The 22,494-nt window shown below is 33.3% G+C and overlaps 2 protein-coding genes across 14 annotated transcripts in view; one reads left to right on the forward strand and one right to left on the reverse strand.

The window, feature by feature from the left end:
• Positions 1 to 10,678, reverse strand: part of LOC134255844 (unconventional myosin-XV-like) — a 61,336-nt gene extending 50,658 nt beyond the window's left edge. For 11 of the 12 annotated variants that reach the window (XM_062738404.1, XM_062738406.1, XM_062738402.1 and 8 more), the window contains exons 1-4: positions 10,660 to 10,677; positions 6,230 to 6,341; positions 5,144 to 5,935; positions 3,441 to 3,507 (exon numbers count right to left, since the gene is read on the reverse strand). The gene's annotated coding sequence lies outside the window, so the exon portion shown is untranslated. Of the gene's footprint in view, positions 1 to 3,440; positions 3,508 to 5,143; positions 5,936 to 6,229; positions 6,342 to 10,659 lie in introns of all 12 variants that reach the window. The other variant, XM_062738405.1, reaches the window with a different exon arrangement.
• Positions 10,679 to 10,904: 226 nt separating this feature from the next.
• Positions 10,905 to 22,269, forward strand: LOC134255888 (bifunctional arginine demethylase and lysyl-hydroxylase JMJD6-like). 2 transcript variants are annotated; one of them, XM_062738477.1, is made up of 10 exons: positions 10,905 to 11,011; positions 14,338 to 14,447; positions 14,878 to 15,094; positions 15,593 to 15,768; positions 16,870 to 16,994; positions 17,676 to 17,814; positions 17,944 to 18,156; positions 20,972 to 21,119; positions 21,465 to 21,619; positions 21,918 to 22,269. In XM_062738477.1, exons 2-10 carry the CDS (start codon positions 14,378 to 14,380, stop codon positions 22,172 to 22,174), a joined length of 1,500 nt encoding a protein of 499 aa, XP_062594461.1. In that variant the 5' UTR covers positions 10,905 to 11,011; positions 14,338 to 14,377; the 3' UTR covers positions 22,175 to 22,269. The 2 variants fall into 2 exon arrangements, with proteins under 2 accessions (XP_062594461.1, XP_062594462.1); XM_062738478.1 differs by lacking the exon at positions 10,905 to 11,011 and adding an exon at positions 13,212 to 13,379.
• Positions 22,270 to 22,494: the final 225 nt, after the last annotated feature.

Below are 22,494 nucleotides of genomic sequence, written 5' to 3' on the forward strand. Positions count from 1 at the left end.
ACTGGTTTGTACTGATCAAAAACCAATGCACAGAATTATGTATCTTAGTGTAGTCTACTTGTGTGATAAGTTATATTGAAATCAGACCAAAACTGTAGAAGGAGTAGCATTTTAAAGGAATTCCACAGAAAATTCTACTTTTAGTAACCATGGCAACATCGTTCATCCAAATCAAAAACCGATGCCCTATTTTATGTATCTTAGTGTAGTCTACTTGTGTGCCAAGTAATATTGAAATCAGACCAAAACTTTAGAAGGAGTAGCATTTTAAAGGAAACAGAAAATTCTATTTTTAGTAACCATGCAACACCGCTCATTGAAATCAAAAACTGATGCACTATTTTATGCATCTTAGTGTAGTCTACTTGTGTGCCAAGTTATATTGAAATCAGACTAAAATTGTACCTGAGGAGTAGCGTTTTGAAAAATTGTTTACAGACAGACGGACAGACAGAAGGATGGACGCCGGACGCATTACTATCACATAAGCTCTTCTGGTCTCTGACTAGTAGAGCTAAAAATGAAGAAGAGACTTTTACAAAAAAGTGATGTATTAAAATATGGGCATTCATAGATTTAACATGTTTTATACAATAAATTAAAAATACTTGTATATTTGGGATTGCAGGTTACGCTTACTAGGTAATTTGAAAATAAAATCTATAAATGGGTATAATTTTGCAATTTATGACTTCACAATAAAGAGACAAGCAAGAAAATTGTCATAACATTTAAAAGACATATAGTGAAAAGTGCTCCAAATGATACTTGATGCATTTTTGCCTTAAATTGAACAGCTTTGAATTTTTTAAAATTTATCATGGCCAAATAAGGCCCTTAAGAGCCCTTCTCTTTGATATATGTCTATTGGACAATGCGATTCAAGGAGGACTTCATGAAGTAAAGAAAAAACGGATCATCTTTTCATAATATTGAAAGCTGCCAGCATACATATGATTTGTAACTTTTCCAAAATAATTTGCCACAGCCTAAATTCCTATAAGAAATCAAAAGAAGAATTTAAATCATTGAGAGACTCAAAGGCTACCCAAGCAGAAAAGTTGTAAAAAATCAGGATTGTGGGCTGCTCTGGAAGTTCTCGTTATGTCACTAAGTCTGCCTAACCCTGTATTTAACTGTTGAATAACCAATGGATTGAGGCCAATCTCTTCACGTCTATCAATATTTAACAGCCTAGGTATATAACAATTAGAATCAATTTGATCTACAGAACTGTATGTCCACACCATGTTAGATAAATAAAAACAAACATGTTAATATAACATCAGCCTTCTATGAGCCAACATGGGATCCTTAGAGGTATGCACTCTACCAGGTCAAATACGTTCTGTCATCGCTTTAACAGTTTTCACTTTATAAATAAGCTCTGCGAATTACTTCTTAATCCCTGGGCAAATATAAAATGAAGTGCCATTGTTTTTTTTAACATTTCTCATGATATCTACTACAAGATACTGATTCCATACAGTCACTAGAAAGTGTAGAGTAACTAGTCGTTATAATGAACTATTGACAATAATAAGAAATTTTAAAATAAAATCAAATTTCACATCAAAAAAAAAAGAAAAGAGGAATCCTTGAAAGAATCACTGCAACTTAGGAGCACAAAAAGTTCTTGTTTCCAGTACTTACATGCAAACTTTTACATGTTAATACATAATGCATTGTGTTCATGTACCTGCCACACATTTACTTCGTAGGTAAGTGTACACCCAATGTACATATGATAACCATGCTTTAAGGTGACCCCTCAAGTAGGCATGTATATTGAATACTTTGATTGCTTAGTAGAACTACATGTATAAGCATAATTGACACATTTTTTTTCTTCTCAATGATAAAGTTGACAAAGTATGTTCAGTTGTTCCTACAAAACTTGTCCTATAGATTAAATATCCTGCTGTCTCCTATATCTGATTGATAGGGAATGCATGCATAAATTGTCTTCAGCATAATACGCAGTAATGGCTCCTCAGTTTAAATAGAAATATAAAATCATATAAACATTGAAAGGATTGTCAACTATCATTTGGCAAAGAAAAATTTCAAAAATTTTAGTTTTAAAATTTGATCATTTTTGTATATCTTTCTATGGTCTGAGCTCTTCTAGGTCAAAATAGTCTGAAAATTTGAACTTATAAACACTGCATTTGGATTTGTAACATTTAGAGGTTTAACTTTCTCAAAATCACTTGATTAAATTAAGGTTTTACTCAGTCTAAACCAAAAGGAGAGAAGCCCAAAAGAGTTAGCATTTTGAATTGATTTTTAATATTATTCTGTAGCAAGTCATCATGGGAATATTGTTCACTGAAATCAAAATCATATGAACAGAAATATGTATCTTAATAAGGTCATCATATGTACTACATTTTTTTTAAAATCAGACCAAACTTCATACATTCAAGAAACAGTGGCAACATTTTCCTAAGTAAGTACTGTAAATCACTTTCTATATCTGTGTGAGAAACATTCCAATTTTAAACTCACAAAATTACTTTCTTTGCGTTTTGAAATTAATTACAGTTTATTCAGTCTAGACCAAAAGCTTGGAAGTCTTTTCTGTAGCAATTTAAGTCACCATGGAAATATTTTTCAGTGAAATCAAAAACATATCGTGTATAATAGAATTCCTTAAGATTATATAGCGCAATGGCCATAATTTGTGAAAATTTTGTCTCGCTATCAAAAAGTCAATGACTATCTCACGAAAATAAGGTGTCGCGAAAATTAAGTGATCTACAGTATCAAGATAAAGTTTATTTGATTGCCAAGTTTTACTAAAATCAGCGTTTTGAGAAAATTTCAAGATATATTTTAGTGATTACCAGGTTACCAAAACTGAAATCAAAACCCTGAATTACTTAATCTTTACAAGGTAAAATAATCTAGCCTGGAATGAGTACTGAAGGTTCCCTACCTGTTGTAAGAACTATGCAGTAACCTTCACCAAGCACCTGTTATGTTAATTTTTAAAGTTAATGATTTTAAGAAAAAGATATGCTATTTTTTAATGACATAAATGTTTCTGTCATAAAATATCCTGTAATTAAAACACATATTATCCACTCTCTTCAGTAATTAAAGTCAACTAGATTTTATACCTTTTACACACACTTTGAATGCACCAAGGTTTTTCAACTAGCAAGTACTGGTACCCATACCTTCGGTATTAATATAGCGTATACCATGCATGTGATCAAGACTTTTTACAATACTAAAACAAAAGTTCTCACAGAATTCTTTGGAGATATCAAACTAATGTTGAATGGACTGTATAGTAAAACATTACCATCTACTGAACTTTACAGGGTAGAACCTTTCACTGTTTATATCTATCTTATAAGACCTATAGGAAAATGTCCAACAAAAAGTAAGGTTAATATTATATTCATTATTAAAGACTGTGGTTTATTCACCTTGTTTTCTCAGAAGAGCTGACATTTCTTTCACTTTTCTTTCTCCTGTTGTCACATTTCTATAAATCTGAAAGTAAAATAGATTCCCTGATCATCTTTTCACTTAGTAATATCCTGTTACAGAGGCTAAAGGAGAAACACCCATTTTTGTCCCAAAACAAGTTTGCAGGATTTTTCTGAAGACCCAGTAACTTGCGAAATCCATGATGAAGACACACCCACTCATCATGCGATCTTGGTAAAGCATATTTGTTTGGATTTCTAAATGAAATGACAGACTTTCTAATCCCCAGGTCTCCTTAAATCCACATCTAACTTAATACACTAAACCACAGAAAAAGGACACATACAGAATTTTAAATCACTTTAAATATGAATATGTAAAATTTAACATCAAAGGCATGACAATTAAATTATGAAACAAACCAGACCATAACTTTTATTACCATGCTTAATTATACAGTTTACTTAGTCCAAAGGGTGTCTGATCCATGTTAGTTTCTTTCAATGTCATGGAGGAAAAACAAATTTGTCCTGTATGAAGTGATCTTCTGATAATCAAATGAAGGTTCAATACCAGTACTTCTTGTGTTATGTCAATGTCATTTCAAATGCTGTCTCTGGTGTAACAGAGAGAGGAACATTGGGGTCGTGTGTTTCTGTGAAACCTTTGGATGTCAACAACAACAACAGTAAGCTAAGGTCCGCAAACATTTTCTACAACCTAATCAATGGTAGTTGATTAAAAAAATTCTTGTCTATGAGAGATGTTTTATACAGTTAGATGGTATGTGTAATTTGCTGCATCTGTTTCTCTCTCTGAGGAGTGGGTCTTCATTCATTCTGTACATTGATTCAGTGAAGATTTTTAATGAAGACATTGAGAATGTTGACATAGAAAGCTTAGTAAGAGGAAAAAAAAACATCCAACTTTCTTGTTCAACAAAACATGGACCTGCATATTAAACAGATAGATATAACGATCTAGAAATTTTTAAAAATTAGAGTTTGTAACATGACCAAAATAAAATCCCAAAGATAATTAGTTCTGCTAAAAGAGTCACAATATTTGCAAATGGTGGATTTAACCTATTGTTAACTTTGATCATGTTGCCAAAAAAGTGAACATGACGTAGTGCAAGTGGCACGGTCCATTCCTAGCTTACAGAGTGAAATATGACATAAGACACATTGTTAACTGTCAAGTTTAATAGAAAAATCAGGACCAGAACATCACAGAGTGTCTTATTCTTAAATTCTGTTTGTGGATTCATTATATGCACTTTTTAAATTCAAATATGCATGCATCGACAATTTTAATCTATATATATATTTACTTTGATCAACATAATCAAACTTTTTGGTCTTTAATTCTCCATGTGTGTATGACCTTTCCTTGACTAGTCACCAAAAGACTCAAATACTTCCATAAATTTCTGTATAGAAAAAAATATAGCACAGTATGACAGACCAACAAATATTGTCACTTAGCATTACTTATTTATACCTTTCTCCCCTTACAGAACAAGGATAGAGCAATATCGATGTAAATGATTCCAGATTATATAAACATTATAACCTCCTAAAACTGTTCAAAGCATTAAGACCCACCCAATGAATTTCCCAATCCTCATAGAAACTAAACAGGTCATTTAATGTTGATTTAAATTCACACAATGGGTAGTATATCATAATTTACTTACCCTTAATTCCAATCAATGAATAATAACTCCAATAAATCCAAGGAAAAACGAAAGAAAACAATGAACACCGACAGGAGTTGATCAAATACACAAGTCTAGATATCCCGTTTCAATAGTCTATTTATAAAAACACCTTTAGTTTAGAGCAATAACTTCAATAGACCAATCGATGACATTTCTCCATGGGCTAACACACCCTCCTTATTCACAATTAATTTGACAATAAACTTCACCTTGTAAGTCCACCTGTGCCGAGTTTTTTCTTATCCCTGATGAACAGTTGGAGAATTTGCAAGCAGACTTTAGATAAACGTTTTGAATTTTTAGAGAAATGGTGACATACTTGGAATTTTGACAGCTTCTAGTGGAACCGGCTACCTGTTCTAAGGCTGGCACTCGGCTAATTCAGAAGAATTCATTTAAATCACAATAGAAGTATTTTAACATGCTTCACTTGTTACATATATACACTGCCATATGAATGGTTATGCCGTCTTGAACACACCATGGGCTGGATATTTAAAACATAAAATGGACAAAGTTTGCAAATATTTGTCAACACATGCTCAGCATGCTTCAGTGATAATCCCTAATCTCTAAGTAAAATGTCCCCTTTCCCCTAAAAATTCTTGATTCTGTAAAACTTGATAAACATGCCTGATAAGTGGAGTCCTTTACCTGTTGGAATTTTTGACTGTAGACTGTTGATTGTTTGTCCGTAATTTCCTCTGATTTTATGTACTGATGTTGGAGATATGGTAAGGTCAGTGTCCTCGGGCTCCAAGTTATTCACTGTAACACAGACAGATCAAAACTACTATACCCCAGACAAGGAAATACCAGGGTCTATATAAATAATATCTCCTGGTGTTTGGGTTGATCTTTGTTTCAATTTTTCTTAAAAATTAATTTCTAATCATTTTTTTCAGATCCTTCAAATCTGGGTAAAACATTGCAAATTGTCAGAAAATAATGAGAGAGTATTTTAAATAAAATCGATTACTGTTATTTTTTTTTTACAGTGAACATATAATAGAAAACTTGGACTGTCCTAATTTCAGTATAATCATTAAGATAAATCATTACCTTTGACAGGGGAGGCTATTCAGGTCATTAGGGATTAAGAACTCCCTCTGCCTGGTTCTGTGATGGGCCGTCTCAACCTGCCAGCTTCCTCAACAGTAAGGATAAAAAATACCTGTAATCAGCAGGTGAAAATCAATACACAACCAATTATCCCACTTCCTACGGGACGCAATCAACAGCTGACTCAGCTATAAAAGTAACAAAATATATATCAAGTCCTGAGACAAAATCTGTATTATTGATCAAAATTGAATTCACTATCATCAACAAACTTCGTTATTTTTTCCTCTTTTAAATGTTAAATCAGAGAGGGCTTAATCATTAATTAAATAACAAATTTCCTAGTAGCCTTCCTATACCTTTTTCCAATGTACATGCATATCAACAAATGAGTGATGGTATTTTTGCAAAAATTCATCATAAAACTGTAATGGTAGTTTAATCATCATTATCATTAATCTAGTACAAAATTCATCTTAAGTATCACAAAAACAAATTACAACATCCTTGGCCTAAGTAGACCTGAACAAATCAGAAAAACAATGTGTGTTGTGAAACACATGCCCCCATAAGGCAGCTCATGGTGAAAGTGTCTAAAATGTATGTCAAATCCAAGCTCAGGGTCAAGAAATAAAAAATAATGGTACCAATTTTTTTTTCCAAATGGAAAACACCTATCATATAAGAAAGCTCTAGCACCAACTGTTCAAATGTTATGGCCAAAGTTAAAGTTTGGTACAATTTTGCAAATGAAGGTCAAATTGCAAGGTCAAGAGTAGCTGCAGAACTGTAGCCCTCTACTTGAGAAGATTTTTTGTCGCTACTTTAGGTATTTATTTTGTGTAGTTAAAGCTTTCTCTGGCTATTAGAATGGTATCTTATAATTAATCGTATATTTAACTTTTACTCCTGATAATTTATTTACTTTTTAACGGTTCAAACTGTCCTGTAAATAGTTTTGTAATGTTGGTTTAAAAGAGTTCAATTTTGACGTCCGTAAACACAAACAGCCATTTGACAGCGTTGACAGGTAGGTAAATTATTAGGAATTGAAGTTAAATGTATGATTAATCATCAAATACCATTCTTTAAGCTGGGGAAAGTATAAAATATTCAAATACAGGAAAAATTACCCGAAGTGAGCGACAAAAAACCATCGGCGTAAATCGAAGGTTTTTACAATGCTTGGATCTGTAGCTCTCTGCTATATCTGTCCGAATTTTCTAATGCAGAGAGCTACAGTTCTGCAGCTAGGTCAACAGGTCAAATAATGTAACAGGAGAGGAAAAAATGCAGCGGACCAGACCGGGATTCGAACCCGGGCCCCTGAAACTCCGGTCAAGTGCTCTACTAACTGAGCTATCTGGCCACCGGCGATCAAACCCAGCTGACCGCCACATAATTATCTCCCCTTGAATTAGGATGTAGCCCTTCATTCGAACAAATTTGAATCCCTTTCATCCCTAGATGCTTTCTAGCAAGTTTGACCAATGCTGTGAAAAGTTTATAGACCACACAAACTGTGATCAGAAAAGTTCACATGAACTATCGGCTCAGATGAGCAGTAAAGTCTTGTTGCAAGGATTATAGACCTGTAAAATATTCTTGCAGACAAACGGACAACTAGATAGAAGAACAAGTAGGGCAAAATCTATTAGTCTATATGCTTCAATTATAGGGGCATAAAAAGACTTTAAATTATTTATTATATTTATTAATAAATTGAAATAAGATGGGTTGTTATAAATTTTCTTTCAAAATTTGATTTTCCGATATTTTTTATCCAGAGATTAGAGGTGACCAAATTTTACCAACTTTAATATTCCCTTAGGAATTTTACCTGCCTTTAAATTATTCATTATATTTATTAATAAATTGAAATAAGATGGGTTGTTATAAATTTTCTTTTAAAATTTGATTTTCCGACATTTTTTTTTCGGAGATTAGAGCTGGCCAAATTTTACCAACTTTAATACTCCATTTACCTGCCTAATCATAAGTAATTACTGTTAGGCTAGTGACAAGTTATGCCCTTTAAGTGTTAGATACTTATTAGTGACCACTCTTCTGTATTACCTGTGGTTATGTCCAACAGATAAATACACACTACTCAATGTTAACCATGCATTACAATAAAAGAAACCTATAGCAAAGTGTAGATATGAAATACAGTAAAACTCATTTAGTGTGAACTCAGATATTGCAAATTCACTGAAATAGTGAAGTTATCTTGGATCCCCTGCTGAAGTACTGTGAAATCACTAATTTTCGGGGGGGGGGGGGGGGGGGGGGGGGAGGGGGGTTAATTTTCATTGTTTTCAAGGTATGGAGAGATCCACAGATTCAAGTCAACCATGAAATGTTACATGCATAACTACTAAACAATTTTTCATCCACAAAATTAAATTCCCATGAACCAAGAGTTTTTCCTCAAACCATGAAAATTTACAAAAAAAATTATTTTATCTGTTCAATTCTTTTTACATTTTTACATATAAATATTGTGGAATGTAAATAACAATTTTATTATAAACATGTTTGATACTAGTGCTTTTACTGTACTTAATTACCCGGTAACCTCTTTCTATCTTAATTCATATACAATACTTGGAGATTAACTTTAATATTGAACTTTCATCAAACACTTTTTTCATCTTTTATATCTGCTATGCATTTTGTATTTCTGAAGGTAGCAACTTTGACCTTGAATTGCTGACTTTGGCTTTTGGTGAATACATGACTTCAGATCATAACCAAGAGATATATCTATGAACTTGAAGGTTATAGCCTTGCTGCAGAAACTGTAGTCAGTGTAATGGATTTGTATTTTAGTCTCTGGTCGTATTAAATGCTACTTCACAACCCATAATGAAATTATTGTGCAATTTACAGCCCAAGATTTTCTGCACACATTTGGAGGTATATATTTCTCTACCTCCCAGCATTGGACAATCAACTACCATTCATTCCCTACTTCTACAGAAGTCGAGATATTCTATAACCAACCTATATATTTTCTCTGCTTCTTCCCATTCATAATCATCTCTACAGACATAAGAGACGAATAAATGCAGCTTGTTTTGAATTTTGTGCCATCTGACAAACTTAAGAAATGGAGCTATCAGAATAAGAATTTGAGACTTAAAAAGATGCTGGAGATGTAACATGCACTAAACCAAAAAATATGTTGATTTTTCTGTAAAAACCATGGATTACAAAAGATGCTTGTGCAAAGAGTTTGAAATATCAGAATATCTAGGTCAAGTTTTATTTTGGGTACGGTCAGACCAATTTGGACAGAGTTATGCCTCTTGGACTTGAATAATTCCAATAATTTGCAGTTTCCGTTCATTTTCTTTGCAGAGGTTGCACTTATTGAAATGAAATTTGGTGTACAGATTTATCAAAATATCTAGGCCAAGTTTTGTTTGGGGTACGATTGTCGATTGGGTCGTTTTAAACAGAGTTATGCCCTAGCTTTTGACTTAGAAAAATTCCAGTTATTTGGGGGAGGGGGCATAATCGTTTTACAAATATCTCTTGTTCGTGTACAGTTAGTGTTATAATGTTTGAAATATTTTACAAAAATAATTATATTACATAATTTATTTTTGGACATTTGCTGCACTGTATGATGGAGCCATTGTCTCAAACCACACTCGGTCCGGAGTCCGCATATACCTCTCTCCTACCCGTGGCTGCTTGATCACAAAAAGTGTCGAAATTTTGAATATTTATCCCCTCTCTATTGTGATGTCATATTCAGTCAATAACAAGTTTTGTTTCCATCGCATTTGAAATCAACAATTTACATCAGCAGTATACAAGAAATATTTCGTACACTGCAATTGGGTATTGAAAGATCACATCAAATTTCATTATCCGCTTTATATGCTTTAATTATTACTTGCATTGGTAAATATTTTAATGAACTACGGGATATTCTCTTCTCAAGTCCAGAATGGGTGAGGATCGTACATTTTGGCAGTGGTTTGTGATGGAGCCAATGGTTTAGTTTTTTTTGACAATAACCCCATGCCTCAAAGAGTTTGTCCAGACTGAAACCTTTCCATATTCAATCCTTGGGTGAAATGCAATAATTTCTCATGCCTGATCTAGATGCTGATGCGAGAAAAACCAGGTCAGGGCTTATACACAGCATAGAAATCGTGATTTTGTTATAGACACCACATGTTATTGAGAAATATTGCAAAGGTGCTAAATATGTGGTATTTGCAGGTTTAAAAAAGCATGCTTTTTCCCGCGAAACTGACACCTGTTCAACTTCTTTTCTCAAACGGATATTACAGATAAAACAATTCCAACAGAAGAAATATTCTTCTGTAATTAGCAAAAAATAGCAAATATTTCCACAAACTCTATAGTTTGTGACTTTCTGAAAGACATTTCTTTAAATATTTTGAGTTTACCTTCTTCAAAGTTGAACTGCAAAATTAGGTCTTACATGGATGTTTCGTAATAATTGTTAAAATGTTCTTGCTTTTCTGTCAGTTTTTTAAATTGCTTGTCATCAAAAATGTTTTTAAATTACTATTTTGCAGATATTATATATATATTTAAAACTTTGTAAAGGTAATAAAACACTTACTTTCATTTTCGCCAGAATTGCCGCGAGTTGACAAACAATAAGCCGCCGAAAAAAAACAACAATCAACACCGTGCACGTGTAACGTGAAAAGGCTATTTTGAAAATAATCACGGTTGTTTAAGCATCTTTAATCATTCTTAATGTATCGTTTGTATGAAAAGTAAACTAAACATGTAAGTAAGAATGAGCTGATTTGTCCAGGATACTCCAGTGACCTACTGTAAATAGCTGATAAACAACGGCCTGCCTAATTGAAGACCTACAGGTAATTGAAGACCTACAGAAGACCTACGGAAGACCTACAAAAATGGGGGATATATACAGCAAAACTGATATGATATTCTGATTAAGAATGTCCTAAATATGTAAAATACACAAAAAAGTTTTATAAAAAGAAGTTTTAAAGTGTATTTTTTAAGCTCGGTAAGGGGAACTATTTCTTCCCTTAGACGACCTACAGCAAGAACGATAACTCTGGATGACTTGTTTTGTAAACAGCAACACGCTCATTTATATTGTGAAGTTTATAGGAAGAATATGTATAAGACAAAATAAAAAAAATTACAAATGATTTTGTTGAGTTTTTTAATTATGAATTATGATAAAGAAATCAGCTGGATGATGAATTTTGATGAAGTTAAAAATATAAATAATTATCATGATTATTTCATTTATCAAATTAATATTCTTCTTGAAATCTATAGTTAATATTTAATAAATATTGTAATTTTTTAAATATGTTTTATGGGATAAATATTAAATATTCAAGTTCAAATTATTGATATGTATGCTGTGGATTTTTCTCAACTAAGCAATATTACTCTGTACTAAGGGCTTCGATCTTCACTAATTTGTTGTATACACAGTCACCCTGAGGATATATCCGTGTTTTGATTGCAATTATCAACACACCCCACTTGCTCTGATGGATGTGAATTTGCAGTCAACAGAGCAAAGATATAAAAAAAAATATTTATTTTATATCTTAAAAATGCTAGCAAGAATAAACAAATAAAATTATTGTGCATTTATTCAGAATAGAATTACGTTTTGAATTTTTTTTGATATTCAAAATGGTCATCTTTTTTCAATATAACACATTTATATGACATTCACGAGGAATATTTAATAACTTAATTAAATGTATATTTCCAGATAACATGCTGTAAGTCAAGAAATAGGCACTATAATATGAAACATAAGGTTTTATTTCTTAATATACATTTTGAGCTAAAATATACATGTACATTATATCAATCTTGAAGATACCAGGTATATCATTCAATTATTAAATTAAAAGAAAATACACAGTTTTTAAAATTGAATAAAATAATAAACATGCATGTTATCACACAAATGCATGCATATTTTTTTTTTAAAAAAATATGATGCTTTGACTCGGGGAAATAAGATTTTGAAAGTGATTATGTCTGTATTCTTGAAAAATTACTTCAAATTCTTTTAACTGCAATTTTAAAATTTTCATTCTCTATATAAATGCAAATCTTATAAAAATTTCCAGATGTTATAAATGACATTGCTAGGTATTATTAATAACAAGAACACAAATCATTCCATCACAATGAATTTTTATTAATGATCAACAATTCAAACCTGAACTAAATATTATACTGATCTATTTATAAACACATATAAAATACTAAATATAACTTATATACAAGTGTATGTATTTATAATGATTTTATGATTGACATACGATGGTATTATAAATTATGTACAGTGTTTACAATTTTAATGATTTTAATAACAATTTTTTTTTTAAACAAAATAGAATTGTATCTGACTGAATATTGCATTTTATTTTTTTTTTTTATCTTTGATTTATGTATATAAAGTATCTCCAATGATTTTTTTTTCGTTCTTTAATATTATTTTTTAATTACATTTTTCTGAAAATTACATTTTCTTGATAAGTTTTGGTAAACAGCTGATTTGTTATTTACGCGAGTTATCGTTCTTGCTGTAGGTCTTCTGAGAGAAGAAATAGTTCCCCTTACCGAGCTTAAAAAATACACTTTAAAACTTCTTTTTATAAAACCTTTTTGTGTATTTTAAATATTTAGGACATGCTTAATCAGAATATCATATCAGTTTTGCTGTATATATCCCCCATTTTTGTAGGTCTTCCGTAGGTCTTCTGTAGGTCTTCAATTACCTGTAGGTCTTCAATTAGGCATTCCCGATAAACAATTTAAGTAAAACTGAAAGATATTTTGAAAAGTGTTATAATCAAATGCTAATCAGGTAATGATAAGATGATTGAGGGATTTGTATTTTTGTCTAAAGTTTTTAGGGCATTTTCAAGATCTACTTTTATTGAACGGGCCACGCTCCTTTATGTACAGCCATGACCATGATGACAAGCTCCTGTGATGCTCTGCTGTGGTAGAACTAGAACTACAGAAGCTACAGAACTGCATCTCTCCACTTGAGAAAATTCAGATTAATCAGAAAGCTACAGATCCAAGCATTGTAAAACCTTCGATTATGCCTCTGCTTTTTTTTCCTCACTAACTTCAGGTATTATTTCTTGTTTTATGCTTTTCCCCACTCTAGAAATGGTATCTGCTTGACCGCTAATTTACCATTTATTTTACTCCTATTTTTAGGCAAGGGCATGTTGTATGAAAGATACTTTTTTATGCATCATCTCCAACAGGGACTTCAAAATAGAATTTTTTTAAAATTGACATTCCAAACAGTTACCATAAATGGCTGTTTTGTAATGTTGAAAAGTAAATAATGTATCAAGAATAGCAATGAAATGCATGCTTAATTTTTCTCAAGCAATGAGCTACAGTTCTGCAGCTACTGTGGTAGATGTTATGGAGAGGTCATATATGTCGTCCTCTAGCGTTCCAAGGAGACCCTTCAGTGGTTTAAGAGAAGTGTCCTCCTTTACATAAAGAGCTTAGCTGGATATTATTGTCTTGAGCTTTCAAAAAGTGAGGGATATTAAATTTCCGTCTGTCCATCCATCCATCTGTATTTCTGTCTGTTTGTAACACTTTCATTTCTGTTTATTTTTTGAAGTTATGCAATTATATTTTATACAGCAATTTCCTATGGCCTAAGGAATGCTTATAGATTTTGAAGTCAAAGCTTAAGGTTGCAAATTCGGTCTGTTTTAACACTTTTGTTTCCGCTATCTGGAGGAGTTTTTGAGATTTGAAGTGAAATTTTATACTATAACTTCCTATGGTCTAATGAAGACCCTTATTTATTTTGAGGCCAGATGTCATGATTGTGAATTCATACTTTGTGTGTGTGTGTGAGAGGGAGGGTGTGTGTGTGTGTGTGTATGTCATTTCTAGAAGATATCTCAAGATGCTTTTAAGCTTTGCAATGAAAGATAGCCCCCTCTAGATTCCGTCCTCCCACCCATGCTCTTCTTTTTTCCTCAAGCTGGGACTAAAATTATCTGAATCAATTTGCTTATTTTGCTCGATGACATTGGAGTTGACAAATTTTTGTTTAGATCTTGTGACTGCTGGTGATGTAGAAGATAATGAATAATAATGGACAACAGTGAGAGAGAGGAGCAGGAATTGATTTCAGAATGGCCAATTACTACACAGGAAGTTCTTGGTAATTTAAATTTCACTCAAATTATTAAAGAAAAATAATGAATGTTGTCAGCATATTTGTGAAAAATTATTTTTTTAGTTAACTTTATAAGTGTGTAGCGTAAATTTAAATTTGCTTTCAGAAATTATAGTTTAAACAAAATTTATATTTAATACTGTAAACCAACTTTTATATGCGTCAACTTTTATTCGCGATTCATCACTTTTAAATCAATCCACGATGATTAATTTTTGCGACAGAGGAATTATCCTATACAAATACAGAGCAAAGTAAATGGTTCGCGGTGAATAACATTCGAGATTTTAAGTAGGTCATGAAACTTGCAAATATTTCTCGCATGCAAACAAAAATTTGGTTTTCAGTAATTATTGTAAAATTATGAAAATAGAGACTCAAAATTGTAACATGCAATGTACATCTTTTTATTCAGGAAAGAAGTCAACAAATACTACAAAAGTTAAAAAGAGGAAATATGAAGAAACTGCTCCATTTCCTAAATTAATGAAAGCACACAAGTCAGAGGAACCTTTGGTAAAAATTGCGGTGGCTAAATGGTGGCGGAAACTGTCACAGGAAACCAAGAATACCTACACTGATGTTTTACCCAAGAGCAATAATTCTGATACTCTGTTAGCAGCAATAATGAGGTCAGAGCAGACATTCTGATAGCAACTTCTAGCAGCAATATTTAGGTCAGACCAACCATTCTAATACTTGTCTAGCAACAATAATGAGGTCAGACCAAACTTTCTAATACTTTTAAGGTAAAGCTAAGAACTGGATCATTCTGAAACTCTGTTAGCAGCAATAATTAAGAAAAAGGTAATGGATATAATACTTTGATATAAAAGTAAAATAATAAATACCATTTTGAATGGAATGTTTTAAACTAGAGACATAGGCATTGGAACTTGGGGGTTGGGGGGCTAGAGAGGTTTAGTCCCCCCCCTCACACACACTATTTTTTTTTTTTTGGCAAAGATAGATATGATATATGCAATTGAAGATTAGGACTTAGTCTCCAATCATTTTTTTATTTTGGTTCAGCCCCTACTTTCAATTTGCTTTAAACACCTATGAGATGTAATTACAACTACTTATATGTATTTTAAGTTATATTCTTATTCCAAATTGTTGAATTGCAGACTGGATGTAGCCCAAGACTTCATGAAGACTGAAGTTAAGAGAATGACAGACTGCCTGGAACACACTGGCCCTTGTTCTAACCTCCATGCAGCTCTTGGTTCTTTTTATGAAAAACTTCAAAATTTTAGTGCTGCTGAAGAACACCTTGAGAAAGCTGTTTCTTTTGATAATGCAGGTGACATCTTTTAAAAATCCTGCTCTCAAGAACTAATGGCCAAGAAAATTGTAAATTGTTTGAATTGTGACTCACAGTTGTTTAAATCAAGCTCCATTAAGTGGAAAGGGGTGTGGGGGGTGAAAGATAAGGCCACAACATGGGATCAAAGTTATACATGAGAAAAATATAGAAAAATTCTATTAAAAAATTCTGATGAAGAAACACAATCTTGAGGTAGCGGTGTAGATTAAATTTTGTTCAGATTATTTCAACCTGGGGTATGATAGAGCCATATTAGGAGTGATGTGATGTACACCATGTATACCAGGTACAGGTAAATGTCATTATCTCGAACATGGGATATCTCGAAATACCCCGTTTATGTTGAAGTCGATCGCCGGTCCCGGCCGTTTTCTCTATATATGATTCAAAAAACCCCAGATATCTCGAACATGGTAATCTCGAATACCCCGCTTATGTCGAAGTACATTCAAAGTCCCAAGCCCTTTTTTACCTGGCTTATCTCGAAGTGCAGTGAATTTTTCGGTCCATTGAACACACCTGGCATCGTGACTTCACACATTCTCGCCAGTGGCTAATAGGCCTAATTAACACCTTCAAATCTGGGAAATCTTAATTAATCTCAAGCTCATGTTGGGTATGTGTAACAGGGTAATTGGTATGACAGCTTGGGTGTTTGTTGTAGTCTACGACCGATAAAACAAACCACTTCGTAGCAACTAAGAAATTAAATACAGACGATATTACCGATTTTGCTTTTAATAATATGCTCTGTATGATTAGATATGATTCAGACTGTGTAGATCACTTAATTTTCGCGACACCTTATTTTCGCGAGATAGTCATTGACTCTTTATTAGCAAGACATAATTTTCACGAATAGTTGTTTTTCCTCAATATAATCATAAGGAATACTTTTAAACGCGAGAATGAAATTTTCGGGAGCTCATTGTCTCGCGTAATTATGCGAAAATTAAGCGAATAAAATGTGATTTACAGTATATTGACATCACTTCTGATCAATCCTATACACATACCAATAACCAATAACAAACTGTAAAAATGGAGTAATAAAAGATTTTCTGATTTTTTTCTTAGCTGCAGAGTACAAATGGCTTCTTGGGAAGATTAAAAAGCAGGTCAGAGTTCAACAGGAGCAAAGGTCAGCCTTGATGAGGCTTCCATCCCTGTTATCTGACTTGACAATTCCAGTTTGTCTGAAAGTAAGGCCATTTCAAGTACTGTAGACATACTTTTTTCCAAGGGGTCATAATTCCGCAGAATCTCTAATTCTTTTCAATGCACTGGTAGAAAATTACATGGGTATCTTAAGACTCTCCTTATATGCATTATATTTGCAAAAAGTTCAATTGTACAAATTTACGCGAAAAATTTGTGACCATGTACATAGCATAAATTAATAGTACGTGGAAAAAAAAGTATTTTTACAGTAACTCAAATTGTCATTTACCGTAAAATGGTTAAAATGAAAGAGTTTTTAAAGCTTAGCAAATTTTAGTATAATTTTGTTATGAAAGTGGCAAGTGGAAGCTTTGATGATGTACTGGACTAGTAATTAACACTGTTCTCTAACAGGAATGTGAAAGCTGATGTGTGGAAAGTTGATGGCTGTTAGAAATCCATCAAAGTTTCCACCTTTACAGTATTGCAGAAATGGGAAGCTGTGTTTGAAAAAGGCTTTACACAAAGAAATTACTTATCATTACTTTACCATCTAAAAGATGTCATCAAAAAATCACTGAAATTTTTCAGGGTGTTGGTTACTAAATTCATTGAGTAATAGTTATTCAAATGGTTCATGTATTCGTAATTTGTGATCAATTTACAGTACTGGTAGTTTATAAGTAGTAGATATTTCTACTAATTATTAACTGAATTTTTAGGTTGACAAAGTTTCAGCTTTAGACTTAACAGCAGAGAGATTTTATGGAGATTACTCATCAAAACACAGACCTGTCATAATCACAGATATCAATGTTACTGACACTCCCTGGACTCTACAGTTCATCAAAAGATTTGCTGGTTAATATTTTCTTTTTTCTTCTTTGTACATACATGTATATATTGTTTGCATAATTATACAAAAGAGTTGGCTTCAGTTACAGTAAAATGCAGTGGTACAGCACTATATTTCACTATATGTATTTGTAGGGGACATTGCTGTTACTTTGAAACATTCAGTTAAGAATTCTTGTGAGTGGGCCAGTCTTGAGAACAAAGAGAAGACAACTGTGTCAGACTATATAGACAGGATAGAGAGTCCACCAGAGGGCGGGCCGTGTGAGGGGTACCTGTTTGACTGGAGTCTGCCCATCCATTGTCCAAGTCTTGTAGAGAAACTGAAGATTCCTAGGTATTTTGCTGGTGAGAGATCATTGTGCTTAGCAACAAGAACATGTTCAATGTTAATAATATTTTGAGTGTAAAATGAAAGCATTTTAGGAACACCCTAATACACTGTATTAAAATGTCATAAATTTTATCCAAGTTTTTATGCGCCCGAATTTTTTCGGGGCGCATATTGTTTTTGTCCTGTCTGTTTGTCTGTTTGTCTGTCTGTCTGTTGTCAACTTTAACCTTCGCCAAAACTTTTGAACCGTAAGAGATGGAGACTTCATATTTGGTATGCGTACTCCACTAATAAAGTTCTTTCAAACGACATCAAGGTCAATGACCTTGTGACCTTGACTGTGACCTATATGCTAAAAATAGCTTTTTCAACTGTTTGTCATAACTTTTGAACCATAAGAGATAGAAACTTCATATTTAGTATGCATACTCCACTAATAAAGTTCCTTCAAATGACATCAAGGTCAATGACCTTGTGACCTTGACTGTGACCTACGGTATATGCTAAAAATAGTTTTTTCCACTTTTTGCCATAACTTTTGAACCATAGGAGATAGAGACTTCATATTTAGTATGCATACTCCTCTAATAAAGTTCTTTCAAACAACACCAAGGTCAATGACCTTGTGACCTTGACTGTGACCTATATACTAAAAATAGCTTTTTCGAACTTTGTTGACGCCGGGCGCATAGTGTTTCACAAACACATCTTGTTTTTTCATATTTTTTTTTTTAATTTAAACGGACATTTTATGTAGTTTATATGCAGTGTCATTATATGTTACAAGTTTAAAGAAAAATGTGGAATGCATTTTATCCATATTACATTATAAGTGCCCCGCTCGATGGGCGCCCTATAGTGATCAGTCTGTCCGTCCGTCCAGCTGTCCTTCCGTCCGTCTGTCCATCCGAGATCTTTTGGGGGCATATCGTCTCTTTCCTTGGCCCAATCTGGCTCATACTTCACCCACAGAGTGCCTTTGGGTAAAGGGTGAGCAGTGACCTTGAACCATCTTTCTAGGTCAAAGGTTAAGGTCATAGCAGAATTATATGAAAAATCCATGTTCCGAGCATATCTTCTTTCCCCTTTTTCCAATGTGACTCATACTTCACTCACAGAGTGCCAGAGGTCAATTAATGTGCAGTGACCTAGAGCAAAGTTTCTAGGTCAAGGGTCAAGGTCAAAAATAGCCTTTCTGTTTTAATTCTTGTCTGGAGCATATTTTCTCTTTCCTAGGCCTAATATGGCCCATAGTTCACCCACAGAGTGCCTTTGGGTAAAGGGTGTGCAGTGACCTTGAACCATCTTTCTAGGTCAAAGGTTAAGGTCATAGCAGAATTACATGAAGAATCCTTGTTCGGGGCATATCTTCTCTCCCCTTTGTTCAATGTGGCTCATACTTCACCCAAAGAGTGCTTTTGGGTAAAGGGTGTGCAGTGACCTTGAACCATGCTTCTAGGTGAAAGGTTAAGGTCATAGCAGAATTCTATGAAAAATCCTTGATCGGAGCATATTTTCTCTCCTATCAGTCCAATGTTGCTCATTCTTCACTCACAGATTGCTGGTGGTCAGTGAATGTGCATTGACCTTGAACAAAGTTTCTATGTCAAGGGTCAAGATCAAAAATAGCCTTTCTGTCATGGCAGAATTTCATGAAAAATGCTTGTCCGGAGCATGTCTTCTCTTGCCTTTGTCCAATGTGTCTCATACTTAACTCACAGAGTGCCAGTGGTTAATGGATGTGCTGTGAACAAAGTGTCTAGGTCAAGGTCAAAAATAGCCTATCTGTTCAAAATCTTTGTTCAGTGCATAATTTCTTTCCCTTAAGTCCACTCAGCCTCAAACAAATTATACAGATATATGTGATTTTATCATATTATATATATATATATATTATATATATATATATATATATAGTTATATATTGTATTATTTTTTGGGGAGTATACTTTTTGTCCCCTTTATATATATATAAACCCTTTTCAGCTATCTTACATTTTCATGTTCATTGCTAAAAGCGGGGCCCTTTGAGATGGCCACCATCTCAATGATATCTAGTTACTTTTGGCTATTTACTTTTTTCTAATCCCAGTTGCGTGTATTACATTGTCATATAACCGAGACATCTACAATATAACAGGAAATGAACAAACAACCAAAAAGCAGAAGTATACACTCATAGCTATTTGCATTTTAAGAAAGAAAATTGTTTTTAAGGAGGAATGACATTTTTTAGGTATTCCTTAAAAAAAAAAAATAACAAAAAAAACCTGTCATAGCAGTATATAACTTGCCCCACCATGACTCTCTCTGGACCCACCAAGGATTGTAGAACCCCTGCCATTTTTTAGCGTGCACTTCATTTTTTGCCTAAATGCATCACTGGTTGTTTTGCCTGCATTGTTAAGTGGTTAGAGCATTTCCTCTAGAGTTACATAGTAGGGAATTAAACCATACATCACAGGTTTGAATTCCACTGTGTGATAAAGAGACTGGTCCTTCAGAGAAGACCAAATAAAATGAGTTTTGTGTCGCAATTGGTGTTTGAACCAAGTAGATCCCTCACTGCTCAAAGCTCCAAGTGCTCAAGTGCAGGGCTCAATATGCAGTCCTCCACAGTCAAGTGGTGGTATCTTAATATGAGTGAAAATTTCTCTAAGGGACTTGAAACAAATGTCATTGATTCCTATTGGATCAAGCCTTTAGTCAATTTTATATCGCTCTTAGAAACACATTCATATAAATAACTGACAATTTTTCTTTCAATAAACTGAATATGTTTCCTCACATATTGAGTACATTTCTACACCCCACTTGTTTGGTGGACAGGTGACTTTTTACAGAGGACCTCTGAGGGGAGTCTGTACAGGGACAGCTGGCCCAGTCTCTTTGTGGCCCCCGCAGGACTCTGTAGTGAGCTCCATGTCGATGCCTTCGGATCTAACTTCTGGATGGCAGTGTTCCAAGGATCCAAGAGGTAATTACAGTACTCAGTGTAAATTGCATGTTATACTCACTAGTTAATTATGTTGATTATTAATGCAGATTTTTGAAGAAATGTTAGTGTCCTTTTTTATCAAAATAATTTTGCTTTTTAGTTTGTTTGACTTTTTCATTATGCATAATTTGGTGGGTAATTTGTCTAAAAGATTTTGGAATCTGTGCAGACTTTGATTTTTTTAACTGGTTTGTTCTGTCTCATCTCTAATATATTGCTGAGAAAATTGCAAACCTATTTATTTGATGAAACTATCACAGACAGACCAAGCTATCATACTATTTGTTTAAAAAGGTTAATAAATTTGTAGACCTTTTTTTGTAGATGGGTATTTTACCCCCAGTCTGATCTGGCCCTCCTTTACCCTCAGTACCCCAACGGTATGGACCCTGTATTTGAGGCAGACGTTACAAATCCTGATCTGAAAAAGCAGCCATTGTTAAGTCTGACACATCCCTCAGAATGTGTCCTGTCTGCAGGTGAGTCTTAACATTGTCTGCACAACACAGGAAAATCATTTGAACCCAATTTAATCATTACAGATATAATTGATAGTTTTATTTCACATCTCTTATCTAATTTGAAGTTTTTTATTTGTCAAAACTTTTAAGTTAACTTGTTCATGGGGAAAATTTTTCTTGTAACTTCAGCCCTCTATAAATGTTTTAGTTTAGACTGCCACTTTAATACAGTGTTTGAATTTAACTCAAGAGAGATTTTAAGTTTTATTCATTCTTTGTGTCTCCTGCTCTTAATATAAATATTTTATAATTCCAGGAGAAGTTCTTTTTGTACCGGCAAGATGTCCTCATCGCGTGGAAAATCTGACATCAAGTGTCGCTATTTCTGCCAACTTTGTGGATGTGTCCAATTGGAAAGCTGTCTTGGAGGAACTGGAATTAAATGCCATCATTGACCCCAGGTCTGGGGATCTACTAGAACAGCTCAAGTCTGGTGCTTTTGATAAAACAATGAAATTTTATAACAAAGAAGTGCCATGGTCAGAATTTAAAAAACAGCAGATTTCCAGTTAGGAGTAGGGCATTGATATGATTGTGTTTTATGTTAATAAGAGACATAACATTTGCTGGTTAAGATATTGCTCATATTAAATGATCATACAATATTCTGCATTTTTTATATCCAAGAGCAAAAATAAATTTTATAATTTATATGGCTCTTATTTCTCCTTGATACATGTAATGATATGAAAGGGATAAATTGTCCAAATGACATTTGTTTACATTTGTTACACTAATAATAATTGATGGTCAGTAGAAGCAACTAATGTTTTTCTAATTATTAAACACAAAGTTATGAACCAGAAATGGTAAGCACATAGATTCCTTTTGAC

Source organism: Saccostrea cucullata, unplaced genomic scaffold, assembly GCF_032062105.1.
Source record: "Saccostrea cucullata isolate Sc308-1 unplaced genomic scaffold, CSIRO_AGI_Scuc_v1 ctg78, whole genome shotgun sequence".
In the NCBI taxonomy this organism is placed as follows: Eukaryota; Metazoa; Mollusca; class Bivalvia; order Ostreida; family Ostreidae; genus Saccostrea; species Saccostrea cuccullata.

Coding starts and splice junctions, on each gene's coding strand:
- LOC134255888 (XM_062738477.1), top strand. CDS start 14,378: ATGGACAACAGTGAGAGAGAGGAGCAGGAATTGATTTCAGAATGGCCA. Junction 17,815..17,943: donor GTTCATCAAAAGATTTGCTG/GTTAATATTTTC, acceptor ATGTATTTGTAG/GGGACATTGCTGTTACTTTG. Junction 18,157..20,971: donor GATTCCTAGGTATTTTGCTG/GTGAGAGATCAT, acceptor TTTGGTGGACAG/GTGACTTTTTACAGAGGACC.